General features: G+C 41.9%; 1 protein-coding gene across 1 annotated transcript in view; it reads left to right on the top strand.

Annotated features, from left to right (window-relative positions):
- Nucleotides 1-27,473, top strand: part of CFTR (CF transmembrane conductance regulator) — a 268,329-nt gene that overhangs the window by 134,128 nt on the left and 106,728 nt on the right. Inside the window, exons 13-18 of the mRNA XM_069764852.1 lie at nt 538-624; nt 4,533-5,262; nt 9,927-10,055; nt 12,335-12,372; nt 14,607-14,860; nt 21,666-21,745. Coding sequence (XP_069620953.1) covers nt 538-624; nt 4,533-5,262; nt 9,927-10,055; nt 12,335-12,372; nt 14,607-14,860; nt 21,666-21,745 — 1,318 coding nt within the window. The remainder of the gene's footprint in view (nt 1-537; nt 625-4,532; nt 5,263-9,926; nt 10,056-12,334; nt 12,373-14,606; nt 14,861-21,665; nt 21,746-27,473) is intronic.

A 27,473-nucleotide genomic window follows, 5' to 3' on the forward strand; every position in this document is an offset into this window, starting at 1 on the left:
CCGCAAAGACACCATTATTGTAAATAATGCATTTTACCTCTGTGGCCTGTTACATATTTTACATTGGTGCCCAGGGACTCAAGTGAAATTACAGCTTGTTGCAGAGTAGCACAAACATGACAAGGTTTCAGTGCCTCAGTAACAAAAGGATGCAGAGAAGTTGCATTGTAATTGCCAATAGTCACAGTATACAGAAATAAATCAGACTTTTGCCATTCACTCACAGGGTAGGGTCAGCTGCATGTGACCATAACTTTGCCCACTTTGATGGCCAATTGATACAAGATTTTGTTTCGTCATTGGCCTGTTTGTCACTTGGTATTCATACTTTGAAAAAGGCGCCGGTCTGATGCAGATACGCGCTGGTATTAATAAACAATGATCTAGAATCCCATGGCTCTTCATTTCCGCAGCACCGCCTGCCTAAATGTGACCATTTTCATTTTTCCTTTATACTTTAATACTTTTTGTAATAGCTCATAAAGAATGTAACATGCAAATTAAGAATTAAGTATCAGTGTATTTCTGACTTTCCAGAGCCGTATACAAGGATGCTGATCTCTACTTACTGGACTCCCCATTTAGTTATCTGGACTTGTTTACAGAAAAGGAAATATTTGAGAGGTATGTTCTAAGAGCTAACATTATATTTGGGTCAAATATTATCAATACACTTACTTTCTTGGAAACTCACACGGCAGCACGGTGGCTCAGTGGTTAGCACTGAAGCCTTGCAGCGCTGGAGTCCTGGGTTCAAATCCCACCAAGGACAACATCTACAAGGAGTTTGCGTGGGTTTCCTCCGGGTTCTCCGGTTTCCTCCCACATTCCAAAGACATACTGATAGGGAATTTAGATTGTGAGCCCCATCAGGGACAGCGATGATAATGCAAAACTGTAAAGCGCTGCAGAATATGTTAGCGCTATATAAAAATAAAGATTATTATTATTTTGTCTAATTTTTCTTAATAGCAACCTAAACTTACAATAACAGTATAGATAATTAAGTATCATATCATATAAATATAAGAATACAAAACAACAAAATATGAAGATACAAAAATAAGAGGGCAAAACAGTAATTGCCTGAATCATTAGAATAAGAAAGTTGACCATGATATCAAGTTAAAATTAGTTATATCGCAAATTGTAAAGACGTGCGTGAAAGAACAGATAAAAAAAATTGTAAAGCTACGGAAGAAAAACAACTTTTAAGTGCTTTTCTAAGCATATTACCGGATTGTAAGGTTCTGTTCACATTGTGTTGCAGTTTTGGTTAAGAAGGGAAACAACAATCCTATATTGGTTGAGTTAAACAACACCAAACCACAACAAAAATATCTGTATTGAGATTTTCTCGCAACCATAAACTCTGGCAATGCCCAATAAACCTACTAAATCATAATGGGGTTTTACACAGATGACGTTCCATTACTGGATGATACTGCATGTAGTGCTACTTTTTCCTATCAAAAATAATTACCGTACATCTTATAAAGCCTCCAGCTCAATCAAGCCTCTAGCTCAATCTAATAAAGTGAGAGGGGCTGAGCTACAGTACCTGGCACATTTACATTCATGAGTATTTCATGGGTCATGGTATTATTGTGAAGGTAATCTCTGGGTAGGCTATCAATGTAAAATCCTATTGTTGCATAGTGATAATTAATCACCAATCAAGCTAAAACTTTGCAATAGAAAAGTTTTCAATTAACTTTTGCAAATGTATCTTTCCCCATATAGCTTGTAGAATATTTTCTGATCTTTAAAGTACAACAGAGACTTGTTAAAGTGATTCACCATTTTATATTGAATATGACATTTTCTCCATATTTTTTAAAATTAACTATTGTTGTAGACTCATATTAATAGGAGGGTAAGTGATTCAGGAAACCTTAAATAATTCACCATAAATGCACTCTGAGCACAGAATGACTGTTCAAAACAAGTCCCTCTGTTCAGTGCTTGATGGTAGGGCCAATCATTTAAATACACCTTCCCATCTGCTTTTTTCCCCTCTATCCTCAGTCCCCCTCTTTTTCAATTGACAGCTCTGGTTTCTTAGAGACAGAAGGGAGGAGATAGAGGGAAACAAAGCAGGTGGGAAGGTGTGTTTAAATGATTGGACCTGTCATGAAGCACCGAGCGCCTGGACTTACTTTGAACAATCACACTGTGCTGACAGAGTTTCTTTAAAAGTATTCATTTATATATTTATTTTGGTCTCTAAAAATTCACCTCAATTAGACCGTGCTCTAAATACACATGTATTTACACATGTTGATATGAGCATTAAAGAGGCTTCTATGTTACCTTCAAATAGCCTATTGGCAGGGATGACAAGAGTTGACCCACACCAGCATAATACTGACTGACTACACTTTAGATAAATTATCAATTTAATACCATGCACTGCCAATACTTCATTTACAAGTAAGAATTTGCTTTAATCTGATGTAAACATTAAAGAGGCTGTTGACATCTGACTGGCTGGAGTGACAAAAGTAGCCCCCACCTACACCAATCTAATGATGATTGTCTATTCTAAAGCTAGGTCATCAATTTAAAAGGTTGGATAGTACATTTTCTCTAAAAAGGGTAAACATTTTTGTGCTGATTTATTTCTTAATATATCTTTACAGTAATTGGAGCTTTTTTATGACTTAAAGCGAATATATAACTTGACCCAATGTGTATGTAACATATGTACCAGGGATTGGATCCAACTACTTCTTCTGCACCCAACATAGCTACCGACTAGATACAAAGGGCTAAATCCTTTTATAGACATTACTGTCACTAATGTGACTTAAGCATTTACTGCAATGTTTATACATTGAACTAAAATAACAGTAAAATTTCCCTAATGGTGCATGGAAGTAGCCAGTCTTTGGAGCTTTGAATTAGTGAGTTAGAGCTCTTATTGCTATACTGATATACTAAGAAATTATTCTGCCAGAATTTTAGACTTAAAGTAGAAAATGACGATTGTAGGACTAAATGGTTCAATCCTGCACTGCCGAATTAAGGGATTAAGGATGAATGAGGCCAAATATCCAGGAGGTAAAATATGTAATTTATTTGTCTATGTGTTTCAAAGTAGTAACACTTCTTCTTCAAGGACAAACCACAGTATATTTGTAAAAAAAAAAAGGAATGTAGTCAGCTTACCGGTCTTAGAAGGAATCCCCAGACCTGCCAACACCCAGCACTGATCGGGGTGAGCGCCCAAAGCAAATGGAGATAAGAAGAGAAATGATCCAGCTGAAGGCGTAGGTGGTTCAAACTTTGTGAGACTTTATTAGACAACTAAAACGATATATCCTAGTTGAAACGCGTTGATCCTCCTTACTGGTGTGCCAGGTGTTTGCTATGCAAAGACTTTTTTGAAGAACGATATATCATTTTAGTTGTCTAATAAAGTCTCACAAAGTTTGAACCACCTCCACCTTCAGCTGGATCATTCCACAGTATATTTGTGGTTTGTCCTGAAGAAGTGTTGCTACTTTGAAATATCTGTGCTTAGTCCTGAAGAAGAAGATCTGTGGTTTGTCTTGAAGAAGAAGCGTTTCTACTTCGAAATGCAAAAAATAAATAAAACAAATTTTTATCCTCCTGGATCATTGGCTTCATTCATCTTTAATCCTTTGGTCCAGCAGTACAGAATTTACCCCATTTTTCTTACAATCATCGTCATTCCTTTGGTGGGTCTGCAGCAGCTGTATTCAATCTATGGTTGTGTTACACAGCCTGAAGAGGTGAGCAGTTCTTTCCTGAATTACATTCTAATCTGTAATAGGATAAGACCCTATTTGCGCTATTGTTCTTCCAGCCTTTCCACATGACATTAGGTTAAATGTTGAACTTTTGCTTTAAGGTGTACTAAAACTTGGGTTTTTAATATGTGCTGAATAGAGTTGGTGTGCATCAATTCAAATGACCAGACGCCTTGAGAATAGCTATGACTGTGGCTCTTCTTTTGATTAGCTAGCTTGGAGAGCCAACACATGTGGATCACATCACAACAATAATATTAAGTCAGAACTGCCAACCAATAGAAGAGCCAAGGATGCCATTAGGAAAGAGTGTTTTTTAGGGCTCCCATCCGGCAACCACAGATATTGATGTGGCCAAAGGACCGGGTCCTGCTATTTAATTTTCACGAACTCGGAATTTTAAACTTGTCATTCTAAATGGAATATAAAACACAATTTATTTTAAAAGTATTACAGTGTACAAAAAATATATATGTATGCTGTATATTCAATATTTTATGTAAATTTAATAAGATTTAAAAAATATTGCAAGAACAAGTTTACATTTTTCTCCTCAAAATCCTTAAAATACAAGGAGAGGAAGTACTGTAGTTCATAGGAAGATTTGAAGATATAGTATTATCTACCATTGTACTATTTTCATTAAAAAAAATCTGTGAAAAATAAATTTATAAAAATAAATGCTTTATGTAGGACTATTTTTTAGCAATGAAATATATGCACATTAAGTTTAATAAACTTTGTTTTTTCTTTTAGCTGCATCTGTAAACTAATGGCCAACAAGACCAGAATTCTTGTTACCTCAAAATTAGAACAACTTAAGAAAGCTGACAAAATTCTCCTGCTGCATGAAGGCAGCTGTTATTTCTACGGAACATTTGCAGAACTTCAAGATAAACGTCCTGACTTCAGCTCTCAGTTGATGGGGATTGATGCTTTCGATAACTTTAGCGCAGAAAGGAGAAATTCAATATTAACAGAGACCTTGAGGAGATTCTCCATCGAGAATGATCCAGTAGTTGTTAGAAATGAAGTAAAAAATAAGTCATTCAAGCAAGCAGCTGAATTTATAGAAAAGAGAAAAAACTCAATTATTAACGCTCGGAAATCAAGCCGAAAATTGTCTATCATGCAAAAATCTCAACCACAAATGAGTGGAATAGAAGAAGAATCTCCCACTGAACCCGAAGAAAGAAAGCTCTCCTTAGTTCCAGATTCAGAGCAAGGGGAAGCAATTCTGCCAAGGAGTAACATTCTTAACACTGGACCAACTTTTCAAGGTAGAAGAAGACAATCTGTGTTGAACTTAATGACTGGTACATCAGTTTCACAAAGTCAAGGTGCCTTTGGAAGGGGAACATCAATTAGGAAGATGTCGATGGCCCCCCAATCCAAATTGTCACCAGAATTAGACATTTATAGCAGACGGTCTTCACAGGACAGTGTTATGGAAATCAGTGAAGAAATTAATGAGGAAGATTTAAAGGTACAAACAAGTCTTATACTCTTACATTATTTATATTAGAATGTTCAAAGATTAGTTTTCTGTTCATTGTGCAACTTTTACAGCACTATTTCCAAGAAGTTTAGGGGAAAGTTGGGGAATCACTGCTCCTCAAACACACTCTAATTTGCAGCAGAAAGTGGCAGAAATTATAGCAGAAATATTCTCCTGCCCATATTGAGTATATTTTTTACTCTGGTAACTGCAGTCTTGAAAGCTGCATCTTTTTATGAATTTGGTGCAAATTACAGCTGTCATGCAGCAGAATAAAAAAATGTACTCCAGGCATAGACTGGCACATCTCTTCTGCTAAGCTCTGCCTGCCGTTCAAAATGATGATGGAGCTGACCGGAGGAGGCGTAAAGATACCAAAAGCTGCAAAATTTTTGAGCTACTACTAGAGAATATTGGCAGAATCATTTTGATGAATCAGAGCCTTAAAGGGAACCTGATAGGTCCAATAGTACCATAAGGCAGCAGATATAGGGTTCATCTGCAGATTAATAGCATTATGAAGGTGCTTGGTTACAGAAGTGAAAGTGTAGCGCCAAGGAGAAAATTAACTTTATTGCTCTTGGGAGCTGACAGCTTTCAGTCATGTACAGCATGGCTACAGTCACCACTCACAGCCCTGAGAGCGGCGGCTGTAAGCACACCTGGCATTGACTGACAGCTGCCTCTGTACTGATATATTGCTGAGTCAGCTGTCACTCAATGCCACTACATGCTTACAGCCTCTGCCCTCAGTTCTGTGAGTGGTTACTGTAATTGCTCGGAACACGCCTGCATGACTGAAAGCTGGCAGCTCTTGGGAAAACTAAAGTTCAATTTCTTCTGGGTGCCGCACTTTCAGTACAACAGCTGGGTAGCAACATAACAATATTAACCTGCAGATTAACCCTATATCTACAGGATATTAGTGTTATTGGATCTGATAGTTTCCATTAATATTAATTCCTGCATTTAAAAATTGTACCGTATGTGAAAAAAAAAATTAAACCAAAGTTATGCCAGAATGATTCATGTATAACTGACTGAAATTCATTTGTTTTCTTTTCATATTGTACTACACTTTTACAATTTAGTAATGGGTTGCCTTAGGGTGCATTTAAACTAGGCAATTGTTGTTTCCTGATAATCTAGTGTAAACAGGCTGAAAATAACCGGACACATGAGCAAAACTCTCCTTTGTTAGGTGAAATTATATTTAAGCTAATGTGGTGAAACGCTACCTGAGTGTGTTGGGTGACACTCGCTTGACACGGGATTTAATCACTCAAGCACGATTTCTCAACTTAAGTTAGTCTATTTGGTTTATTAAACATCATAAACCGGGATATGCAGTTCATTATATAGAATTATGTACCTGTCACGACCACCAGTCTGTTCATGCATCAGAAAAATGTCTCTGGCATATGTAGAGTCCCCTTTTCCGGGGTTACCTTTCAGGAACTAAGCTCCTCGTGCTGACTCCATGTCAGTCCTGGCTTCGCCAGCACAGAAGCCATCCCAGGCTCTGTAGGCCCATTGTCTCTCAGGTGCTTCCAGGAAGACTCCACTCACAGGAGCTTCCAACACACAACCAGGTCCACGGTCTCTCAGGTGCTTCCAGGAAGACTCCACTCACAGGAGCTTCCAACACAGACCATCAGGACTCACACTCTCACCAGGTGCTTGCAGGACTCCAGTCCATCCCAGGACAATCCAACACCCTGAGCATTCAGGTCCACAGTCTTTCTAATTGCTTCCAGGACATCTCCACTCCCAGGAGACTCCAACACAGACCGGACCTTGCACATGGACCACACCGATCCATACACTCTGACCCATGTGACCAGACCTCAGTCACATTATATGGTTGTAACCACTCCCATAGGTGGGAGTTGTGTGTGTGTGTGGCTAGTTTGACCTGCCCATCTCTCATAGCCCTGACAGCCTCCCTTTACAATTATACAAACAACACATTTACTTGTGAGACTAAGGGTCCCAGAACATCCTTACTTCAGGCTGACAGTGCAGAGTATCTTCCTCTGCGACACACATACCGGCCATTTACAACTCTTCCGGTCACTAATTCACAATTATTATGCCTCCAGGCACATCCTGAAGCGCACACACAGCGTTCCCTGGCTGTAAGATGGGTCACCACACCACACTTACTTAAAAATTATCATTCTCGGCAGCACATTTTAGTATATAAACACGTCAAGTGCTGCCAAGAAAAATGTCAGTCTACGTGCACATATCAATCAATTACCGATCGTTCTGTGTGCATCAGAAATGTGTTCCTTTTGTCTAAATTTGCCGTGGATTGGTAAATATGTAGCTGATTGTCAATCGTTTAAGAGCAGGTGGTGCAGTGTAAACGACTATGATTTTCACAATCTGAGTCTAATTTAGGCTGATTGCCAGACATGACTATAGTTAGTTGTTTAACTACAGTTGGTACCAAGATTTCATTTTAAGAATAAAGAAAAACAATAATAAGAGCAGAAAATGTCAACCTAATCTGATAATTAATATTCCGGTGGCAAAATATAACAAAGAACAATACAGCATAAAAAAACATACTGCTGTGTTCCTCAATAGGTTACAGCTAGTATGAATCACTCCAGCAGGAGATCATGTAACCTTACCTATCGGGCACAATACTAATAAAAATCGATTGTTCATAGTGGACACATCCTTTAAACAGCCGGTCTTCATTTGTGGACTGAGGATATTGAGGGTATTAGGCACACTCGCTAGTACAAAGTCAGCCTTTCCAGATAGAGATAAGACGTTGAATGCCCAAAGCTTGTGGTCGTTTCTTGTTTTTTTATTATCAATGTATTTACAGAAGGAATCAAAACAAAAGATAGATTACATTCTAGACTAAATTCCAGAATTTCCTCTTCTTTCTGAAAAATTATAATATAGCAACACTCCTCTTCCCAAAGAGACAATATGCCTACATACACATTAAAACATTTTCAGACAAGTCGAATAAACTATGTCTGCATGTCAAATGACATTTTCTAATAGCTGTACTGGCTTCATGCTTAGTACTTCAAGCATTCAATGCTTAGTTATGGTTAAGGTCGGCCATGCCCACCAACCCAGCAGCATTCACTTATTTATCAGTAAATTCCCTGCCTAACCAGCCCAGTATAATATTTTCCTGTAAAAAGGAGGCTTAAAAAAGCTTTTATAATGACCCCTTTTCCTATGCTAATGAGGGCTTTGACTAGTCGATGGGGCATTAGTTTCTCCAGACTTGTCGGCCCTCTTTCCATGTTATCATAGCCCTTGTGGGTGTGCTAACATAATTTGCAGGAGCTGTCGTCATCACCAGCCCCTGTAAATCTTGCACATTTCGGCAGTGTCACTGCACTTCTTCAGTTGGGTATATGATTCCCGGCTTCAGAGTCGCACTGCACATGACCGGAGGCTAGATTCTGAACTTCTGGTCCTGCGTTGTGCGCTGCTGAAGCCAAGAAGCATATTTTCAGATAGCAAGGGGCTTGAGGAGATGGAGAAAACAGTTTCAGTGCCTAGTTGTGTTGCAAACTCTGCATGATGTGGAAGGGGCACTGGCTATGGTAGTAACCCTTTAAGCCAGGGCAAATCTTGAGGTGGGTATCAGGCAGGTGGCCAGGGAGCTAAGGTCATTTCCCACCTGTCACCAGAACGAAGGATGAAGCTGATGATGATAATTCAGAGGAGGACAAGACCTGGGAACCAGACAGTGAGGTGATGACATCAGAGGAGCAGGTTATTGGCCTCAGTGATACACCATCCTCGTGCTCGTCTTATTGGTAACCGGTCTGCACATGCATGCTTGATTTACTATATAATTTAACTGACAATGACATGGTTGCAGCAGGAAAACTGTGCAATATCCAGGTGTTCAGTACATTGTACGTGGAGAAAAGAGAGAATGCTGCAGAGAGTTTTACTCCACATCCCCTTGGTAAAGACCATAAAAATTTACACTGAATGAAAAGACGTGTATCTCTGGAGCAATATTGCAGAATTAAACAAATAAATTAAAAAGTAGAGAATAGAATCCTCGGGATCGGACCACTTTTAACCTAGTGACAGGTCCTCCTTAATGCACAAAATATACATAATTTCTGACCTTCTGTAATACAAGTATTTTCCTCTTTAAGAAAACGTTATATCACATGCTGCAATACTTCTAAAAAAATAGTTGAGTACTTCCATGTGCAATGATTGACTGCAGCGCTGTTGACATGATGTCAGCGTTGCAGCGAAACAACCAGGGCAGAGAGCAGCAGAAAGCAGGAGGCAGACCTAGAGGAGGTTTTTTTTATGATTATCGCAGCATGTAGCATAAAGTTCTCTAAAAGAGGACAACCCCTTTAAACATGGGGATTCTGCAGCCTTAACAATATTAAACTGATTTGTCAACTGGGCTTTCAATACAGCTTTAAAAACATGAAAAGATTGACCCCAGGGTATGTCATTTTGTTTTTAATTTGTGGTCTATATATGCAACTGCAAAGGCAACAATTACTCACAGTAGACCTGGCTGTATGTTTGGCACATAAGCACCAACATTGTGTGAATTAATGCAAAGTGTTCTTCTAGCGTAAGTGTTTGTAACCATGACCTAACTGCACCATGTAACCCGTACCATGCAGGAATGCTTCCTCGATGACACGGACAGCGCCTCACCAACCACTACTTGGAACACATATTTCAGATATGCCACTGCTCACAAGAGCCTAGTCGTCATTCTTATTCTTGTCCTAGTGATTTTCTTAGCAGAGGTATGTAAAAGTAACATATGCCGCAGTGAATGGCTCGATTTTTATAATTTTGAGAAACTTCTATATCAAAGCAGAAAAAATAAGCTGAGACATATTGCTTGTGCCAACCTGCTACCCACACTAGTGGTCTGAGCTTAGGTATGTGCCAACCTGTTACCCACAATAGTGGTCAGGGCTTAGCTATGTGCCAACTTGCTACCCACACTAGTGGTCTGGGCTTAGGTATGTGCCAACCTGCTACCCACACTAGTGATCTGGGCTTAGGTATGTACCAACCTGCTACCTACACTAGTGGTCTGGGCTTAGATATGTACCAACCTGCTACCCACACTAGTGGTCTGGGCTTAGGTATGTGTCAACCTGCTACCCACACTAGTGGTCTGGGCTTAGGTATGTGCCAACCTGCTACCTACACTAGTGGTCTGAGCTTAGGTATGTGCCAACCTGCTACCCACACTAGCGGTCTGGGCTTAGGTATGTGCCAACCTGCTACCCACACTAGTGGTCTTGCTTAGGTATGTGCCAACCTGCTACCCACGCTAGTGGTCTGGGCTTAGGTATGTGCCAACCTGCTACCCACACTAGTGGTCTGGCTTAGGTATGTGCCAACCTGCTACCCACGCTAGTGGTCTGGGCTTAGGTATGTACCAACCTTCTACCCTCACTTGTGTTCTGGGCTTAGGTATGTGCCAAGCTGCTACCCACACTAGTGGTCTGGGCTTAGGTATGTGCCAAGCTGCTACCCACGCTAGTGGTCTGGGCTTAGGTATGTGCCAACCTGCTACCCACACTAGTGGTCTGGGCTTAGGTATGTGCCAACCTGCTACCCACACTAGTGGTCTGGGCTTAGGTATGTGCCAACCTGCTACCTACACTAGTGGTCTGGGCTTAGGTTTGTGCCAACCTGCTACCCACACTAGTGGTCTGGGCTTAGGTATGTGCCAAGCTGCTACCCACGCTAGTGGTCTGGGATTAGGTATGTGCCAACCTGCTACCCACACTAGTGGTCTGGGCTTAGGTATGTGCCAACCTGCTACCCACACTAGTGGTCTGGGCTTAGGTATGTGCCAACCTGCTACCTACACTAGTGGTCTGGGCTTAGGTATGTGCCAGCCTGCTACCCACACTAGTGGTCTGGGCTTAGGTATGTGCCAACCTGCTACCCACACTAGTGGTCTGGGCTTAGGTATGTGCCAACCTGCCTACCACACTAGTGGTCTGGGCTTAGGTATGTGCCAGCCTGCTACCCACACTAGTGATCTGGGCTTAGGTATGTACCAACCTGCTACCAACACTAGTGATCTTGGCTTAGGTATGTACCAACCTGCTACCCACACTAGTGGTCTGGGCTTAGGCATTTGATAAACTATTGGTTATTGATAGAAGATTTGTGGGAGTCCAACATCCTGTGACCACACAATCAGCCTTTTTTCACTTCTATGGCAGATTTAAAGACTGGTAACCAGAAATGCTGGATCATCAGCTGTTCTACAAAGCTATACTTTGAATAAACTACACACTTAGCAATTCTGTTCCCACCGATCTGCTATTAATGACCTATACTGTAGATTGGTCATCAAATACCTATGAATGGATGACCCCTCTTAAAGTTTGCTTGAGTCTACATTATGAATTTTGCACTTCCATTATGTATATGTAGGATTTATACATTTCACATGTGCATAGTACCTTTCTATATACAAGTGAATGATGTTTCACATTATTTATGTAATTGATCTATCTTTATAGTTAGGGGCTGCACGGTGGCTCAGTGGTTAGCACTGTTGCTTTGCAGTGCTGGAGTCCTGGATTAAAATCCCACCAAGGACATCTGCAAGGAGTTTGCATGTTCTCCCCGTGTTTGTGTGGGTTTCCTCCGGGTTCTCCGGTTTCCTCCCACATTCCAAATACATACTGATAGGGAATTTAGATTGTGAGTCCCATCGGGGACAGTGATGCTGCTGACTTTAAAGCGATATGGAATTAATGGCGCTATATAACTGAGTAAAATAAATAAATAGTAACATAGTAACATAGTTAGTAAGGCCGAAAAAAGACATTTGTCCATCCAGTTCAGCCTATATTCCATCATAATAAATCCCCAGATCTACGTCCTTCTAGCACAGTTACATCCCTGAATAATGTGATTTATACTAGTTTGGATTACCAGATATAATACTAATACATATTTGATGTTGGTTCATTTATAATTATATACATAATAACACTATGATCAATGAAAGTCGTAATAATAATGTGATTGCCATCTTGGTTTACAGGTTGCTGCTTCCTTGGCAGGATTGTTGCTTATCAGTCAGTAAGTATAATCTACCATTTATGATCTTTTTTTTAGCTAGAGCCAAGAGATACTTCCAGCGCCACTTCTGGTGGCTCCAGTACACTGCAAGCACCCATTATTAAGTTCAATGCAATTTTGTCATCACCAGTATGGTACACTGTGTGCACAGTTATTAAGAATTTTGTATTATTAATTATTCATTCTATTATTGAACAGCCACATTGCTGTCGGTCCATCCAAAATATTAATAAACCTGAAAATGTAAGATGTTTAGTCTTGCTTGGATTAAGTATTTGCAGCATTTTTGTCATGTTTTTACCCTCAGCTTTGTCACAAAAACTGAAGGATTTCCTAGTGCTAGAAAAATGAATAAGATTCCTGGAGTCTCATGCATATGGTGCTTATTCTTACCTCGGAGATTTGAAAGAGTTTCATATCTGCAGCATGTCAGTTTTTTCAGTGTTTTTGGATCATTTTGACCTATTCTAATGAATGGAGAAAAAAACGCAGAAAAAAACAGTTTGTCCACAGATACTTTGGATTCCTAAAAGGGCAATTATTATCTTTTAACTGAGCTACAAAATATCTCACATTTTACTTGTTAAAATTTGACTTAAACTGTCTTCTTGCTACGCATGATTTACTTTACCAGAACCACCATTGGCCTTAGCATGGAAGAAGGGTATAAAGGAAGTTTTTATCTCCGATTTTATCAAGCACTAGTGACAGCATGGATGCCTTGCCGAAACAGGTTATTGGGTCATATCCATGTCATTGACAATTATAAAATCATTTAATTTGGTCATTTATATAATAGGATTTCTGGCCATGAATCATGAAGTTGTTTTTTTCCAGCTTTCTCTTGTAAAACTCCTTCAAATGTTGTAATTTTTTTTTTCGCTCAATTTGCAGTTGCACAAAAGATTTGCAATGTTTGGTAGTTTTACGCCAGTTCCGCCAAATTGGGTGGAGCATGTGCTAGATGAGGCATGGCATCTACTTTAAAACATATTTACACCATGTTAAAGGCCTAAATTTTGCCTGAAATGTACTCCAGTCAGGGCACTTCTGTTTGTGGCGCACTCTTATTAATGAATTAGACGCATCTCATGCCAGCAGTCTCTGTCAATAAGACTTGAGTGGAAAGCGTCAATCTTAATAAATCGGGCCATTTGTGTCTTTAAGTGGCTAATGATCCACAAATTGCTGTGGAATTTTGCTTTATTGTACATAGTTCTAATGATGTTGTATAATGATGAAGAGACCTGAGTATTCTCGAAAGCTTGCTATTTATTACCTTCTTTTCAGTTAGCCATTAAAAGGTATCAACCACTGAGGAGTCTCAAATTTTAATATTTTTCTATCTACTGGCTAACATGGTGCAAAGATATATTTTTCTTGAAATGTGGAGATCACTTTTATCATCTCATTATCATCAAGGTCCAGATCTCACTGGGATGTATTCTTTACATGGACAATGCAAAATTTCAAAATGACACCATTATATTGGTGTGTCACAGTTCACCTCTTCTTTCCTTCTTGCCTTCCCTGCACAGCAACCTGTGCACATGTAATAGAGCATGCTCACAACAGTCTTCCAACTTAATGAATAGGTTATTCTTCTCTAAAGTAAATCTGTGGAATTGTGTTTCTTACAACTCTGAGCAGTAGCATTGTCACTCTGACTGCCTACAAATGTGAAATGAATAAAGAAGAAAAAAGCATATTCCAAATATAAAATAGATATCAGTATACAGTATATTCCTATTCATAGTAAGTAGCACCATGACTTCTGAAATACAGTTGTCTGCTATTCCAGTAAGTTGATTCGAGGCAAACCCTAGCTGTGAAGTGCACTTTGTTTTTTTGGCGAAGAGCTTCCCAACCCCCCACCTCTCTCCCTTCCCCAACTGCCTACCATACATGGCTGGATCGGGCCCCTCTATGGTTATTACAGCCATCAACCAATCACAGAGGGGGAAAGGGAGGCGGGGCTCATCATAGAAACTAGAGAACACTTCAAAACTGCGGTCTCTTCCCAATTCACTTAGGAGAAACTGTATTTCAAAAGTCATGCTGACACTAATACACCACTTGTATTTACACTTATGCAGATCTCCAGTTCTCCTATCTATCCATCTCAGCGGGTTGGTATGAGCAAATCTGCTGGCAGGTTTAATTAATAAAGAACAAGGTGATAAGTGCACCTTACTGCAGGTTTTCTGAACAATTTCTCTTTTTTTCTCATTTAGAAGAGGTTCTGAAGTTAATAAAACAACACCTGCAACAAATGAATCCTCTAAGGCCCCGGTAATCGTGACCTCAACGAGCTCTTACTACGTCTTCTATATTTACGTTGGTGTGGCTGACTCCCTGCTGGCAATGGGAATATTCCGAGGTTTGCCACTTGTTCATGGCCTCATATCCGCCTCCAAGGTGTTACACCAGAAAATGCTAAATGCCATTCTTCATACCCCAATGTCTACGTTCAATACAATGAGAACTGGTATGTTTATAGGCTGCTGAAGTGTGGGCATGAGAATCATATTGTACATGTTCAGCACTGCTTATGACTCTATGGTTCTTTCTTTTTCTTTTCCTATCTTGGGATGCAATCTGTTCTATGGCCTATGGAAACTGTGCTTTATCCTTTATTTGTTATTGGAAAGCCTTGTAAACCTCCAGGTATTTATTGTTTTCTACATTCTGCGCTGTTCATTGTTTGCTTTCTTGAATTCATTTATCGCATGTGCTGGGCAAATTGTGCGTCTAGGATAGTAACTGTACAAAAGAAGACTATAACCGTTGTTTAGCAAAGTTTCTCACAGTATTGTGCCAGAATCTCTTTGCCGTCTGGTTGACTTTTTGAGTTGTTCACCTTTTCGTAAAGGGAACCTGTCACCAGGTTTGGCAAAACCGAGTTACAGCCACCACCTATCAGGGATTATCTACAGTATTCTATAATGCTGTATATCTGCCCCCCAACTCAGCCTGTAAGAGAAGAAAAATAACTTTTATACTTACCTGGGGGCGGTCCTGTCCGATGGATGTCGCAGGTCCTGGTCCGGTGCCTCCCATCTTCTTGCGATGCCGCCTGTTATGGCTGGCAATCAGGCAACACAGCGTGCAGTAATCAGCGCACATACAGAGATCTGGCAATAACCAAAAACAATAGGACGAGCTCTGAGACGTGGAATCTCTGTAGACTGCAGTACCTGAACTGTCCTCACACAACTGGAAGCAGCAGTGGATTGCGCCTATCACTACCTATGCAACTCGGCACTGCCTGAGGAGCTGACTAGCCTGAAGATAGAAATACAAGCCTGACTTACCTCAGAGAAATACCCCAAAGGAATAGGCAGCCCCCACATATAATGACTGTTAGCAAGATGAAAAGACAAACGTAGGAATGAAATAGATTCAGCAAAGTGAGGCCCGATATTCTAGACAGAGCGAGGATAGCAAAGAGAACTATGCAGTCTACAAAAAACCCTAAAACGAAAACCACGCAAAGGGGCAAAAAAGACCCACCGTGCCGAACTAACAGCACGGCGGTGCACCCCTTTGCTTCTCAGAGCTTCCAGCAAAAGATAATAACAAGCTGGACAGAAAAAACAGAAAACAAACTAGAAGCACTTATCTAGCAGAGCAGCAGGCCCAAGGAAAGATGCAGTAGCTCAGATCCAACACTGGAACATTGACAAGGAGCAAGGAAGACAGACTCAGGTGGAGCTAAATAGCAAGGCAGCCAACGAGCTCACCAAAACACCTGAGGGAGGACGCCCAGAGACTGCAATACCACTTGTGACCACAGAATTCACAACAGTACCCCCCCCTTGAGGAGGGGTCACCGAACCCTCACCAGAACCCCCAGGCCGACCAGGATGAGCCACATGAAAGGCACGAACAAGATCTGGGGCATGGACATCAGAGGCAAAAACACAGGAATTATCTTCCTGAGCATAACCCTTCCATTTGACCAGATACTGGAGTTTCCGTCTAGAGACACGAGAATCCAAAATCTTCTCCACAATATACTCCAATTCCCCCTCCACCAAAACAGGGGCAGGAGGCTCCACAGATGGAACCATAGGTGCCACGTATCTCCTCAACAACGACCTATGGAATACATTATGTATGGAAAAGGAGTCTGGGAGGGTCAGACGAAAAGACACCGGATTGAGAATCTCAGAAATCCTATACGGACCAATAAAACGAGGTTTAAATTTAGGAGAGGAAACCTTCATAGGTATATGACGAGAAGATAACCAAACCAGATCCCCAACACGAAGTCGGGGTCCCACACGGCGTCTGCGATTAGCGAAAAGCTGAGCCTTCTCCTGGGACAAGGTCAAATTGTCCACTACCTGAGTCCAGATCTGCTGCAACCTGTCCACCACATAATCCACACCAGGACAGTCCGAAGACTCAACCTGTCCTGAAGAGAAACGAGGATGGAACCCAGAATTGCAGAAAAATGGAGAGACCAAGGTAGCCGAGCTGGCCCGATTATTAAGGGCGAACTCAGCCAACGGCAAAAATGACACCCAATCATCCTGGTCAGCGGAAACAAAACATCTCAGATATGTTTCCAAGGTCTGATTGGTTCGTTCGGTCTGGCCATTAGTCTGAGGATGGAAGGCCGAGGAAAAAGATAGGTCAATGCCCATCCTACCACAAAAGGCTCGCCAGAACCTTGAGACAAACTGGGAACCTCTGTCAGAAACAATATTCTCAGGAATGCCATGCAAACGAACCACATGCTGGAAGAACAAAGGCACCAAATCAGAGGAGGAAGGCAATTTAACCAAGGGCACCAGATGGACCATTTTAGAAAAGCGATCACAGACCACCCAAATGACAGACATCTTTTGAGAAACGGGAAGGTCAGAAATGAAATCCATCGAAATATGTGTCCAAGGCCTCTTCGGGACCGGCAAGGGCAAAAGCAACCCACTGGCACGTGAACAGCAGGGCTTAGCCCTAGCACAAATTCCACAGGACTGCACAAAAGCACGCACATCCCGCGACAGAGACGGCCACCAAAAGGATCTAGCAACCAACTCCCTGGTACCAAAGATTCCTGGATGACCGGCCAGCACCGAACAATGAAGTTCAGAGATAACTTTACTAGTCCACCTATCAGGGACGAACAGTTTCTCGGCCGGACAACGATCAGGTTTATTAGCCTGAAATTTCTGCAACACTCTCCGCAAATCAGGGGAGATGGCAGACACAATGACTCCTTCCTTGAGGATACTCGCCGGCTCAGATAACCCCGGAGAGTCGGGCACAAAACTCCTAGACAGAGCATCCGCCTTCACATTTTTAGAGCCCGGAAGGTATGAAATCACAAAATCAAAACGAGCAAAAAATAACGACCAACGGGCCTGTCTAGGATTCAAGCGCTTGGCAGACTCAAGATAAGTAAGGTTCTTATGATCAGTCAAAACCACCACGCGATGCTTAGCACCCTCAAGCCAATGACGCCACTCCTCGAATGCCCACTTCATGGCCAGCAACTCTCGGTTGCCCACATCATAATTACGCTCAGCAGCAGAAAATTTCCTGGAAAAGAAAGCACATGGTTTGAACACTGAGCAACCAGAACCTCTCTGTGACAAAACCGCCCCTGCACCAATCTCAGAAGCATCAACCTCGACCTGGAACGGAAGAGAAACATCAGGTTGACACAACACAGGGGCACAGCAAAAACGACGCTTCAACTCCTGAAAAGCTTCCACGGCAGCAGAAGACCAATTAACCAAATCAGCACCCTTCTTGGTCAAATCGGTCAATGGTCTGGCAATGCTAGAAAAATTACAGATGAAGCGACGATAAAAATTAGCAAAGCCCAGGAATTTCTGCAAACTTTTTAGAGATGTCGGCTGAGTCCAATCCTGGATGGCCTGAACCTTAACCGGATCCATCTCGATAGTAGAAGGGGAAAAGATGAACCCCAAAAATGAAACTTTCTGCACACCGAAGAGACACTTTGATCCCTTCACAAACAAGGAATTAGCACGCAGTACCTGGAAAACCATTCTGACTTGCTTTACATGAGACTCCCAATCATCTGAGAAGATCAAAATGTCATTCAAGTAAACAATCAAGAATTTATCCAGATACTCACGAAAAATGTCATGCATAAAAGACTGAAAAACAGATGGAGCATTGGCAAGTCCGAACGGCATCACCAGATACTCAAAATGACCCTCGGGCGTATTAAATGCCGTTTTCCATTCATCTCCCTGCCTGATTCTCACCAGATTATACGCACCACGAAGATCAATCTTAGTAAACCAACTAGCCCCCTTAATCCGAGCAAACAAGTCAGAAATCAATGGCAAGGGATACTGAAACTTAACAGTGATCTTATTAAGAAGGCGGTAATCAATACACGGTCTTAGCGAACCATCCTTCTTGGCTACAAAAAAGAACCCTGCTCCCAATGGTGACGACGATGGGCGAATATGTCCCTTCTCCAGGGACTCCTTCACATAACTGCGCATAGCGGTGTGTTCAGGTACGGACAAATTAAATAAACGACCCTTAGGGAATTTACTACCAGGAATCAAATCGATAGCACAATCACAATTCCTATGCGGAGGAAGGGCATAAGACTTGGACTCTTCAAATACATCCTGAAAGTCCGACAAGAACTCTGGGATGTCAGAAGGAATGGATGACGAAATAGACAAAAATGGAACATCACCATGTACTCCCTGACAACCCCAGCTGGTTACCGACATAGAGTTCCAATCCAATACTGGATTATGGGTTTGTAGCCATGGCAACCCCAACACGACCACATCATGCAAATTATGCAGTACCAAAAAGCGAATAACTTCCTGATGTGCAGGAGCCATGCACATGGTCAGCTGGGCCCAGTACTGAGGCTTATTCTTGGCCAGAGGTGTAGCATCAATTCCTCTCAACGGAATAGGACACCGCAAAGGCTCCAAGAAAAATCCACAACGTTTAGCATAATCCAAATCCATCAGATTCAGGGCAGCGCCTGAATCCACAAACGCCATGACAGAATATGATGACAAAGAGCACATTAAGGTAATGGACAAAAGGAATTTGGACTGTACAGTACCAATAACGGCAGAGCTATCGAACCGCCTAGTGCGTTTAGGACAATTAGAAATAGCATGAGTAGAATCACCACAATAGAAACACAGTCTGTTCAGACGTCTGTGTTCGTGCCGTTCTACTTTAGTCATAGTCCTGTTGCACTGCATAGGCTCAGGCTTACTCTCAGACAATACCGCCAGATGGTGCACAGATTTACGCTCGCGCAAGCGACGACCGATCTGAATGGCCAAGGACATAGACTCATTCAAACCAGCAGGCATAGGAAATCCCACCATTACATCCTTAAGAGCTTCAGAGAGACCCTTTCTGAACAAAGCCGCTAGTGCAGATTCATTCCACAGAGTGAGTATTGACCATTTTCTAAATTTCTGACAATATAGTTCTACATCATCCTGACCCTGGCATAAAGCCAGCAGATTTTTCTCAGCTTGATCCACTGAATTAGGCTCATCGTAAAGCAATCCCAGCGCCTGGAAAAATGCATCAATATTACTCAATGCAGAATCTCCTGGTGCAAGAGAAAACGCCCAGTCCTGTGGGTCGCCGCGCAAAAAAGAAATAATAATCAAAACCTGTTGAATAGGATTACCAGAAGAATGAGGTTTCAAGGCCAAAAATAGCTTACAATTATTTCTGAAGCTCAGGAACTTAGTTCTGTCACCAAAAAACAAATCAGGAATCGGAATTCTTGGTTCTAGCATCGATTTCTGATCAATAGTATCTTGAATCTTTTGTACATTTACAACGAGATTATCCATTGAGGAGCACAGAGCCTGAATATCCATGTCCACAGCTGTGTCCTGAAGCACTCTAATGTCTAGGGGAAAAAAAAGACTGAAGACAGAGCTAAGAAAAAAAAATGATGTCAGGATTTCTTTTTTCCCTCTATTGGAAATCATTGAATTGGCTCCTTGTACTGTTATGGCTGGCAATCAGGCAACACAGCGTGCAGTAATCAGCGCACATACAGAGATCTGGCAATAACCAAAAACAATAGGACGAGCTCTGAGACGTGGAATCTCTGTAGACTGCAGTACCTGAACTGTCCTCACACAACTGGAAGCAGCAGTGGATTGCGCCTATCACTACCTATGCAACTCGGCACTGCCTGAGGAGCTGACTAGCCTGAAGATAGAAATACAAGCCTGACTTACCTCAGAGAAATACCCCAAAGGAATAGGCAGCCCCCACATATAATGACTGTTAGCAAGATGAAAAGACAAACGTAGGAATGAAATAGATTCAGCAAAGTGAGGCCCGATATTCTAGACAGAGCGAGGATAGCAAAGAGAACTATGCAGTCTACAAAAAACCCTAAAACGAAAACCACGCAAAGGGGCAAAAAAGACCCACCGTGCCGAACTAACAGCACGGCGGTGCACCCCTTTGCTTCTCAGAGCTTCCAGCAAAAGATAATAACAAGCTGGACAGAAAAAACAGAAAACAAACTAGAAGCACTTATCTAGCAGAGCAGCAGGCCCAAGGAAAGATGCAGTAGCTCAGATCCAACACTGGAACATTGACAAGGAGCAAGGAAGACAGACTCAGGTGGAGCTAAATAGCAAGGCAGCCAACGAGCTCACCAAAACACCTGAGGGAGGACGCCCAGAGACTGCAATACCACTTGTGACCACAGAATTCACAACAGCCGCCCTCCTGCTTGCTTCACAGGTTCCCCGACATCGTGCTTCTGTGCAGACGTATTTATCTGCCCTGTTGAAGGCAGAGCAAATTCCTGCAGTGCGCAGGCGCTGGGCCTCTCTCTGAAATTTTAAATCTAAAGGCCTTTTTACACTAGCTGACTTTACTGCATTAAATGACCACTGATTGGTAAATACTTGTTGATCAGTAGATATTTAAAAACCTGTGCACACAGGCTGCACGCGTTCAGATGCCCACTGAGTAATCTGTAATGGGTGGTTCAGTACACATAGGCTGCCAGCAGCGAGGTTCTGTTAACACAAGATACTGTGCAGCAGAAAATGATGATCTTTGGTTCAAACCAAAAAATCTATTCACCTAGCGAAAGAGTGTTTTGCTTTTTCATGAAACGCTGGGCAGCCTGTTTAGTCTGCATAATGAAACATTTTACTTTAATTGCACCATATTTTCTCTTTAATTTGACATGATGTTCTGTATGGAGAATATCTCACATAATGTAGCAAAGTAAACAATGAGATTAATTTGGCTTTTTGCTCTACAAATTTCAGGGCGGATCCTTAACAGATTTTCAAAGGATATCGCTATCTTAGATGATCTGCTGCCTCTGACAATGTTTGACTTCATACAGGTGAGTACAGTATAAAGTGTGTAACTTTTGTATCTCTAGCAATTATTGAACTCCTTAACCCCTTTCTGACATCGGACGTACTATCCCGTCCATGTGGGGTGGGCCCCTATGACCATGGACGGGATAGTACGTCCAGCGCGATCGGCGGCGCTCACGGGGGGAGCGCCGCCGATCGCGGCCGGGTGTCAGCTGCCTATCGCAGCTGACATCCGGCACTATGTGCCAGGAGCGGTCACGGACCGCCCCCGGCACATTAACCCCTGGCACACCGCAATCAAAGATGATCGCAATGTGCCGGCGGTGCAGGGAAGCACCGCGCAGGGAGGGGGCTCCCTGCGGGCTTCCCTGAGCCCCCCGCAGCAACGCGATGTGATCGCGTTGCTGCGAGGGTCTCCTCACCTCCCTCCCTGCTCGAGCCCCGGATCCAAGATGGCCGCGGATCCGGGTCCTGCAGGGAGGGAGGTGGCTTCACAGAGCCTGCTCAGAGCAGGCACTGTGAAGCCTGCAGCGCTGCATGTCAGATCAGTGATCTGACAGAGTGCTGTGCAAACTGTCAGATCATTGATCTGTGATGTCCCCCCCGGGACAAAGTAAAAAAGTAAAAAAAAAAAATTTCAAATGTGTAAAAAAAAAAATAAAAAAAATATTCCAAAATAATGAAAAAAAAAAAAAATATTATTCCCATAAATATATTTCTTTATCTAAATAAAAAAAAAAAAACAATAAAATTACACATATTTAGTATCGCCGCGTCCGTAACGGCCCGACCTATAAAACTGGCCCACTAGTTAACCCCTTCAGTAAACACCGTAAGAAAAAAAAAAAAAACGAGGCAAAAAACAACGCTTTATTATCATACCGCCGAACAAAAAGTGGAATAACACGCGATCAAAAAGACAGATATAAATAACCATGGTACCGCTGAAAACGTCATCTTGTCCCGCAAAAAACGAGCCGCCATACAGCATCATCAGCAAACACATAAAAAAGTTATAGTCCTGAGAATAAAGCGATGCCAAAATAATTATTTTTTCTATAAAATAGTTTTTATCGTATAAAAGCGCCAAAACATAAAAAAATGATATAAATGAGGTGTCGCTGTAATCGTACTGACCCGAAGAATAAAACTGCTTTATCAATTTTACCAAACGCGGAACGGTATAAACGCCTCCCCCAAAAGAAATTCATGAATAGCTGGTTTTTGGTCATTCTGCCTCACAAAAATCGGAATAAAAAGCGATCAAAAAATGTCACGTGCCCGAAAATGTTACCAATAAAAACGTCAACTCGTCCCGCAAAAAACAAGACCTCACATGACTCTGTGGACCAAAATATAGAAAAATTATAGCTCTCAAAATGTGGTAATGCAAAAAATATTTTTTGCAATAAAAAGCGTCTTTCAGTGTGTGACGGCTGCCAATCATAAAAATCCGCTAAAAAACCCGCTATAAAAGTAAATCAAACCCCCCTTCATCACCCCCTTAGTTAGGGAAAAATTAAAAAAATGTATTTATTTCCATTTTCCCATTAGGGCTAGGGTTAGGGTTAGGGCTAGGGTTAGGGCTAGGGTTAGGGCTAGGGCTAGGGTTAGGGCTAGGGTTAGGGCTAGGGCTAGGGTTAGGGTTAGGGCTAGGGTTAGGGCTAGGGTTAGGGCTAGGGTTAGGGCTAGGGTTAGGATTAGGGTTAGGGCTAGGGTTAGGGCTACAGTTTGGGTTGGGGCTAAAGTTACAGTTAGGGTTTAGATTACATTTACGGTTGGGAATAGGGTTGGGATTAGGGTTAGGGGTGTGTCTGGGTTAGAGGTGTGGTTAGGGTTACTGTTGGGATTAGGGTTAGGGGTGTGTTTGGATTAGGGTTTCAGTTATAATTGGGGGGGGTTTCCACTGTTTAGACACATCAGGGGCTCTCCAAATGCGACATGGCGTCCGATCTCAATTTCAGCCAATTCTGCGTTGAAAAAGTAAAACAGTGCTTCTTCCCTTCCAAGCTCTCCCGTGTGCCCAAACAGGGGTTTACCCCAACATATGGGGTATCAGCGTACTCAGAACAAATAGGACAACAACTTTTGGGGACCAATTTCTCCTGTTACCCTTGGGAAAATACAAAACTCGGGGCTAAAACATATTTTTTGTGGGAAAAAAAAGGATTTTTTATTTTCACGGCTCTGCGTTATAAACTGTAGTGAAACACTTGGGGGTTCAAAGTTCTCACAACACATCTAGATTAGTTCCCTGGGGGGTCTAGTTTCCAATATGGGGTCACTTGTGGGGGGTTTCTACTGTTTAGGTACATTAGGGGTTCTGCAAACGCAATGTGACGTCTGCAGACCATTCCATCTAAGTCTGCATTCCAAATGGCGCTCCTTCCCTTCCGAGCTCTGCCATGCGCTCAAACGGTGGTTTCCCCCAACATACGGGGTATCAGCGTACTCAGGACAAATTGGACAACAACTTTTGGGGTCGAATTTCTCCTCTTACCCTCGGGAAAATACAAAACTGGGGGCTAAAAAATAATTTTGGGGGGAAAGATTTTTTTTTTAATTTTCACGGCTCTGTGTTACAAACTGTAGTGAAACACTTGGGGGTTCAAAGCTATCACAACACATCTAGATGAGTTCCCTAGGGGGTCTAGTTTCCAAAATGGTGTCACTTGTGGGGGGTTTCTACTGTTTAGGTACATTAGGGGCTCTGCAAACGCAATGTGACACCTGCAGACCATTCCATCTAAGTCTGCATTCAAATGGCACTCCTTCCCTTCTGAGCCCTCCCATGTGCCCAAACAGTGGTTCCCCCCACATATGGTGTATCATCGCACTCAGGACAAATTGGGCAACAAATTTTGGGGTCCAATTTCTCCTGTTACCCTCAGGAAAATACAAAACTGGGGGCTAAAAAAATAATTTTTGTGGGAAAAAAATTTTGTTTTATTTTTACGGCTCTGCATTATAAACTTCTGTGAAGCACTTGGTGGGTCAAAGTGCTCACCACACCTCTAGATAAGTTCCTTAGGGGGTCTACTTTCCAAAATGTTGTCACTTGTGGGGGGTTTCAATGTTTAGGCACATCAGTGGCTCTTCAAACGCAACATGGCGTCCCATCTCAATTCCTGTCAATTTTGCATTGAAAAGTCAAACGGCGCTCCTTCCCTTCCGAGCTCTCCCATCCGCCCAAACAGTGGTTTACCCCCACATATGGGCTATCAGCGTACTCAGGACAAATTGTACAACAACTTTTGGGGTCCAATTTCTTCTCTTACCCTTGGGAAAATAAAAAATTGGGGGCGAAAAGATAATTTTTGTGAAAAAATATGATTTTTTATTTTTACGGTTCTACATTATAAACTTCTGTGAAGCACTTGGTGGGTCAAAGTGCTCACCACACCTGTAGATAAGTTCCTTAGGGGGTCTACTTTCCAAAATGGTGTCACTTGTGGGGGGTTTCAATGTTTAGCCACATCAGGGGCTCTCCAAACGAAACATGGCGTCCCATCTCAATTCCAGTCAATTTTGCATTGAAAAGTCAAATGGCACTCCTTCGCTTCTGAGCTCTGCCATGCGCCCAAACAGTGGTTTACCCCCACATGTGGGGTATTGGCATACTCAGGACAAATTGTACAACAATGTTTGGGGTCCATTTTCTCCTGTTACCCTTGGTAAAATAAAACAAATTGGAGCTGAATTAAATTTTTTGTGAAAAAAAGTTAAATGTTCATTTTTATTTAAACATTCAAAAAATTCCTGTGAAGCACCAGAAGGGTTAATAAACTTCTTGAATATGGTTTTGAGCACCTTGAGGGGTGTAGTTTTTAGAATGGTGTCACACTTGGGTATTTTCTATCATATAGACCCCTCAAAATGACTTCAAATGAGATGTGGTCCCTAAAATAAAATGGTGTTGTAGAAATGAGAAATTGCTGGTCAACTTTTAACCCTTATAACTCCCTAACAAAAAAAAATTTTGGTTCCAAAATAGTGCTGATGTAAAGTAGACATGTGAGAAATGTTACTTATTAAGTATTTTGTGTGACATATCTCTGTGATTTAATTGCATAAAAATTCAAAGTTGGAAAATTGCGAAATTTTCATAATTTTCGCCAAATTTCCATTTTTTTCACAAATAAACGCAGGTACTATCAAAGAATTTTTACCATTGTCATGAAGTACAATATGTCACGAGAAAACAATGTCAGAATCACCAGGATCCATTGAAGCGTTCCAGAGTTATAACCTCATAAAGGGACAGTGGTCAGAATTGTAAAAATTGGGCCCGGTCATTAACGTGCAAACCACCCTTGGGGGTAAAGGGGTTAAAGGGAATTTATTAGCAATTTTTTGCTACGTAATCTGAAGACAGCATTCTGTAGGGGTTAAAACACAGACTTCAGTGATGCCTCTCTTATCAATCTCCATCCTGTTGTTTACTTGCAATGATTGTTTTAGCACCAGGAGTTTATCATTGCTGGGACACAGTAGTGTCTGCCTCCTTGTTCAACTCTGCCCTTTCCTCTGATTGGCATCTCATTGCCTATAGTCATAGTACATTAAGAGCCTGGTGTGGGCGGGGTTAGCTTCCTCAGCTCTGCTGTATTGCTAAATTTAAGAACTCTGAGTCAAAATGGCCACACCCCATAAACTGAGTGATACCTCATTGGATTCAGCTTCTCTTTGCCTACATGATGCTGCTCTCAGATGAGGTAACAAAAACCTGCTGACATATTCCCCTTAAGGCCTCATCCAGGCATCTGTTTTTCAAGTACATGGTCGATATGCCTTTTTCATGGGGGTGACAACCGATACGGATGTGGCATTAATTAGTCACTTACCAGATATTGTCAGGTATTGAGCACAGCCAATTGATACCACATCAGTAGGATGGACACTTAACAAGCATCCCGATGAATAAGTGACAGGTGCTTAATCGCATTTTTAGGCATTGTTCCTACCATGGGTTTTTGGTGAGTTTAATGCAGCGTCTTACAGTTCCAGCAAATTGGAGGGATTTATAGAAATCTTCTGCCCATTGTGCTTTTTTTTACACCACAGAAACTGACCATCTGCAATATGTCAACTTCTCTAAAACTCTCATAAGTTTTATTTGCAGGTTTTCCCCATAGAACTCCATAAAATTGTATTAGATGCAGAAAATTCACAGGGGAAAAACACACATGTGGTTTAAGGGCATTTTTGCAGCAGAAAATCATCAAAAATTCATGTAATTCACACATGACCAAATATCAAAAAGTTGTAAAGTTGTATCAGAAAGCTGTATCAGGCCTGTCCCACACGTCAAGATAATTCCGGTCCTGGAAAAATCGGTACTGGAATTATCCGTGTCCGTGTGCTTACCTGGCACATCAGTGTGGCACACGTGCGGCAGCCGTGTGCCGTCCGTGTGCCAACTGGGTACCACACGCACCGTGCAGGAGACAGCGCTAGAGTTAAGCGCTGCCCCCTGCTTTGGATGCTGAATCCAGAATTCATTCCTTCTTCCCAGCAGTGTTCGCTGGAAAGAAGGAATGAAAAATCAGTTTTTTGTTGTTGTTGTTGTTAAAATAAAGTTCCCGGTAATCTGCCCCCTCCCACCCCCTGTGCGCCCGCCCGCTGGCATTAAAATACTTACCCAGCTCCCTCGGCGCTTCCATCCTCTCAGCGTCGCAGCTCTTCCTGTATGAGCGGTCATGTGGTGCCGCTTATTACAGTGATAAATATGCGGCTCCACAACCATAGGAG

Source organism: Ranitomeya imitator, chromosome 4 (assembly GCF_032444005.1).
Source record: "Ranitomeya imitator isolate aRanImi1 chromosome 4, aRanImi1.pri, whole genome shotgun sequence".
Classification (NCBI taxonomy): Eukaryota; Metazoa; Chordata; class Amphibia; order Anura; family Dendrobatidae; genus Ranitomeya; species Ranitomeya imitator.